A 5,563-nucleotide genomic window follows, 5' to 3' on the forward strand; every position below is an offset into this window, starting at 1 on the left:
GGTCCCATAGATCCCGTGATGTGTGTCCGTGTGGGATGGGTCCCATAGATCCCGTGATGTGTGTCCGTGTGGGATGGGTCCCATAGATCCCGTGATGTGTGTCCGTGTTGTACGGGTCCCATAGATCCCGTGATGTGTGTCCGTGTGGGATGGGTCCCATAGATCCCGTGATGTGTGTCCGTGTTGTACGGGTCCCATAGATCCCGTGATGTGTGTCCGTGTTGTACGGGTCCCAACGTTCAAGTCACTTCAGGTCGGCAGGAAGAGCCAGGGAATGCACCTCACGAACACAGAGGAAGAAAAAAAAAATCAGTGATAAACTGGGAGCGGGAGGGGGGGTTCGGTTGGGGAAAGAGCACTGTGACGGTGTGTGTGTGTGTGTGTGTGAGTGTTGACAGTGTGTGTGTGTGTGTGATGATATGTGTGTGAGTGTTGACAGCGTCTGTGTGTGTGTGTGTGTGTGATGATATGTGTGTGAGTGTTGACAGCGTCTGTGTGTGTGTGTGTGTGATGATATGTGTGTGAGTGTTGACAGCGCGTGGGTGTGTAATGATATGTGTGTGAGTGTTGACAGTGTGTGTGTGTGTGTGTGTGTGTGTGTGTGTGATGATATGAGTGAGTGTTGACAGTGTGTGTGTGTGTGTGTGTGTGATGATGATGTGTGTGTGTGATGATATGTGTGAGTGTTGACAGCGCGCGCGTGTGTGTGTGTGTGTGTCTGATGATATGTGTGTGAGTGTTGACAGCGTGTGTGTGTGATGATGATGATGATGTGTGTGTGTGTGTGATGATATGTGTGAGTGTTGACAGCGTGTGTGTGTGTGTGTGTGTGTGTGTGTGTGTGTGTGATGATGATGATGATGATCTGTGTGTGAATGTTGACAGCGTGTGGTGTGTGTGTGTGATGATCTGTGTGTGAGTGTTGACAGCGTGTGTGTGTGTGTGTGTGTGTGTGTGTGTGTGTGTGTGTGTGTGTGATAATATGTGTGAGTGTTGACACTGTGTGTGTGTGTGTGATGATATGTGTGAGTGTTGACAGTGTGTGTGTGTCTGTGATGATATGTGTGTGAGTGTTGACAGCGTGTGGTGTGTGTGAGATGCTCTGTGTGTGTGTGATGATATGTGTGAGTGTTGACAGTGTGTGTGTTTGTGTGTGAGTGTTGACAGCGTGTGGTGTGTGTGTGTGATGATCTGTGTGTGTGTGATGATATGTGTGTGAGTGTTGACAGCGTGTGTGTGTGTGTGTGTGTGTGATGATATGTGTGTGTGTGATGATATGTGTGAGTGTTGACAGTGTGTGTGTGTGTGTGCGTGATGATATGTGTGTGAGTGGTGACAGCGTGTGTGTGTGTGTGTGTGTGTGTGATTATATGTGTGAGTGTTGACAGCGTGTGTGTGTGTGTGTGTGATGATATGTGTGTGAGTTGACAGCGTGTGGCTGTGTGTGTGTGATGATCTGTGTGTGAGTGTTGACAGCGTGTGGCTGTGTTTGTGATGATATGTGTGTGAGTGTTGACAGCGTATGGCTGTGTGTGTGTGTGTGTGTGATGATATGTGTGTGAGTGTTGACAGCGTGTGGCTGTGTGTGTGATGATATGTGTGTGAGTGTTGACAGCGTGTGGCTGTGTGTGTGTGATGATATGTGTGTGAGTGTTGACAGCGTGTGGCTGTGTGTGTGATGATATGTGTGTGAGTGTTGACAGCGTGTGGTGTGTGTGTGTGTGTGTGATGATATGTGTGTGAGTGTTGACAGCGTGTGGCTGTGTGTGTGTGTGATGATATGTGTGTGAGTGTTGACAGCGTGTGGTGTGTGTGTGTGATGATATGTGTGTGAGTGTTGACAGCGTGTGGTGTGTGTGTGTGTGATGATATGTGTGTGAGTGTTGACAGCGTGTGGTGTGTGTGTGTGTGATGATATGTGTGTGTGTTGACAGCGTGTGGCTGTGTGTGTGTGTGATGATATGTGTGTGAGTGTTGACAGCGTGTGGCTGTGTGTGTGTGTGATATGTGTGTGAGTGTTGACAGCGTGTGGTGTGTGTGTGTGTGTGATGATATATGTGTGAGTGTTGACAGCGTGTGGCTGTGTGTGTGTGATGATGATATGTGTGTGAGTGTTGACAGCGTGTGGCTGTGTGTGTGTGTGATGATATGTGTGTGAGTGTTGACAGCGTGTGGCTGTGTGTGTGTGATGATATGTGTGTGAGTGTTGACAGCGTGTGGCTGTGTGTGTGTGTGTGTGTGATGATATGTGTGTGAGTGCTGACAGCGTGTGGCTGTGTGCAGCACTGGACCCGTTCCTGATGATCCGCTGTGAGGGGGAGAAGGTGCAGTCCACCTGGTGCAAGGAGACCAACTCTCCCAGCTTCAACATCTCCGCCACCTTCTACAGGAAGAAATCAGATGTGCCCATCACCATTGAGGTACGGGGGAAGGGGACCCAGGTGGGGGCAGGGGCGGCGGGGGGTGGGGGTGGGTGGTGGAGGGGCATGAGTGGTGTGTGTGTGGGGGGGGGGATTGGATTGTGTGTGCCTCTGTGTGTGTGTATGTGTGTGTGTGTTTCATCCATGTGGCTGGGGGACTCGGTTCTCTTGCAGCTATTGTCTGTGCTTGCTTTTTTCTCTTTTTTTTTTTTTTTTTTTTTTGACAGTTCAACGTTAGACGGAGCAAGCCAGAAGGAGGAATGCCATCAGTTGACAGCATTGAATCATGGCTACAGTGTAACGTGATCACTTTTCACCGTAACCTTGATGAACATACCCCCCCCACCCCCACCCCCACCCCCCAACCCCCTCTCCAGTCAGTGTCACCGCCTACCCCACCATAGACTACACTGTGTCTGTGGTTTTCTGTGTGCGTCTTTTTGCTGTTTTCTAGTTCTCTTTGTTTTCCGCTGTGGATCATGTGATGTGTGTGTGTGTGAGACTGGTGAGCAAGCATTGTGACTGGACTCCGTCCAAGATCCTGTGCAGGATAAGTACAGTACTACGTATCATCATCATCATCATCATCGTTTATCTTCCTCATCATCGCTTCATCACCGTTCATCAAGGTGGTGGCAGAATGGTTAAGACGCTTGCCAATACAGAGTGTGGGGGTTTGGGTTCGAATTCCTCCCTCTCTCTCTCTCTCTCTCTCTCTCTCTCTCCCATGTTTGACTGGAAAATCGAACTGAGCGCCAAGTCATTCGGGTGAGACGATAAACTGAGGTCCCACGTGCAGCATGCATTGGCGCACCGCTGAAAAAAAACAACCCATGGCAACAAAAGGGCTTGTCCTGTGCCTGGTTTTTTTGTGTGTGTTTTTTTTGTTTTTTTCATCATAATTATTATTTATTTATTTATGTATGTACGCTTATATATATATATATATATATATATATATATATATATATATATATATATATATACTTTTTTTTTCTTCTCTCAAGGCCTGACTAAGCGCGTTGGGTTACGCTGCTGGTCAGGCATCTGCTTGGCAGATGTGGTGTAGCGTATATGGATTTGTCCGAACTTAGTGACGCCTCCTTGAGCTACTGATACTGATACTGATTGTCCTGTGCGGTCAACATTTTGGAGATGAAATCCTCTCTGCTAGCCACACAAGTATAATTATGATTATATGATTCCGCACAAGGGGTGACTAGGTCAGGCTGCTGGTCACTGGCAGGCCTCTGGACTAGCACATCCACTGGCATCGCGTTAATGGATTTGCCCGAACGCAGTGACGTCTCAGTCCTTGAGAAACTCAAGAGTGAAAACGAAACTATCATTGTTGGTTAGTAGTGGTAGTCGTTGTAGTAGCTCTTATGATTATTGTTATTATTGTTGTTATTATTGTTATCATTATTATTATAGTAGTTGTACTGAGTAGCTTTATTATTGTTATACTGAGTAGCTTTATTATTGTTATATTATTGTTATACTGAGTAGCTTTATTATTGTTATACTGAGTAGCTTTATTATTGTTATACTGAGTAGCTTTATTATTGTTTTATTATTGTTATACTGAGTAGCTTTATTATTGTTATACTGAGTAGCTTTATTATTGTTATACTGAGTAGCTTTATTATTGTTATACTGAGTAGCTTTATTATTGTTATATTATTGTTATACTGAGTAGCTTTATTATTGTTATATTATTGTTATACTGAGTAGCTTTATTATTGTTATACTGAGTAGCTTTATTATTGTTTTATTATTGTTATATTGAGTAGCTTTATTATTGTTATATTATTGTTATACTGAGTAGCTTTATTATTGTTATACTGAGTAGCTTTATTATTGTTATACTGAGTAGCTTTATTATTGTTTTATTATTGTTATACTGAGTAGCTTTATTATTGTTATACTGAGTAGCTTTATTATTGTTATACTGAGTAGCTTTATTATTGTTTTATTATTATTATACTGAGTAGCTTTATTATTGTTTTATTATTGTTATACTGAGTAGCTTTATTATTGTTATACTGAGTAGCTTTATTATTGTTATACTGAGTAGCTTTATTATTGTTTTATTATTATTATACTGAGTAGCTTTATTATTGTTTTATTATTGTTATACTGAGTAGCTTTATTATTGTTATACTGAGTAGCTTTATTATTGTTATACTGAGTAGCTTTATTATTGTTTTATTATTGTTATACTGAGTAGCTTTATTATTGTTATACTGAGTAGCTTTATTATTGTTATACTGAGTAGCTTTATTATTGTTATCATCATTATTATTATAGTAGAGTAGCTTTATTGTTATTGTTAGTAGTACTAATAGTACAAAACACCAGAGTGGGCTTTTTTTCTTTTTTCATGCCGGAGGTGTTTGTTTCCCCCAACACCGGTAAGTGTCAGTGGCAGCTGTGCTGGGTGTCCAGGTGTGGAGCCACAACCGAGTGATAGACGACTACGTGGCGGAGGCACGCTGCGAGGTGCTGGGGTCGGAGGACGGAGAACGGAAAGTACTGAACCTGTACGGCCGGAAGAAGGAGGCTGACGTGGTCAAGCCCGGCAAGATGACCGTCTTTGTCCGCAGCTCTCCCGACCTCACGTACCTGTAGATGGATACACAGGGGCTGTCTGTTCCCGGTTCTCTCCTTTTCATCAGTCACCCCGGCCCACCGCCTCACCCCACCCCCGCAACCTCCCTCCCCAACACTGACCACCACCACCTCTCCATGTCCCTTCACCGTCTCTCTCTTTTCCTGTATTTCTCTCTTTTCCCTGTCTCTCTCTTTTCCTGTATTTCTCTCTTTTCCCCGTCTCTCTCTTTTCCTGTATCTCTCTTTTCCCTGTCTCTCTCTTTTCCCTGTATTTCTCTCTTTTCCCCGTCTCTCTCTTTTCCTGTATTTCTCTCTTTTCCCTGTCTCTCTCTTTTCCTGTCTCTCTTTTCCCCGTCTCTCTCTTTTCCCTGTATCTCTCTTTTCCTGTCTCTCTCTTTTCCTGTCTCTCTCTTTTCCTGTATCTCTCTTTTCCCGTCTCTCTTTTCCCCGTCTCTCTCTTTTCCCTGTCTCTCTCTTTTCCTGTATCTCTCTTTTCCCTCTCTCTCTCTCTTTCCCCGTCTCTCTCTTTT

At 44.1% G+C, this 5,563-nt stretch overlaps 1 protein-coding gene across 3 annotated transcripts in view; it reads left to right on the plus strand.

Moving 5' to 3' along the window:
- The window catches only part of LOC143277895 (calpain-5-like), a 68,035-nt gene extending 62,706 nt beyond the window's left edge, over positions 1–5,329 (plus strand). For all 3 annotated transcript variants that reach the window (XM_076582851.1, XM_076582853.1, XM_076582852.1), the window contains exons 12-13: positions 2,284–2,420; positions 4,869–5,329. In XM_076582851.1, coding sequence (XP_076438966.1) covers positions 2,284–2,420; positions 4,869–5,051 — 320 coding nt within the window. In that variant the 3' untranslated portion in view covers positions 5,052–5,329. The remainder of the gene's footprint in view (positions 1–2,283; positions 2,421–4,868) is intronic.
- Positions 5,330–5,563: the final 234 nt, after the last annotated feature.

This window comes from Babylonia areolata, chromosome 35 (genome assembly GCF_041734735.1).
Source record: "Babylonia areolata isolate BAREFJ2019XMU chromosome 35, ASM4173473v1, whole genome shotgun sequence".
Classification (NCBI taxonomy): domain Eukaryota; kingdom Metazoa; phylum Mollusca; class Gastropoda; order Neogastropoda; family Buccinidae; genus Babylonia; species Babylonia areolata.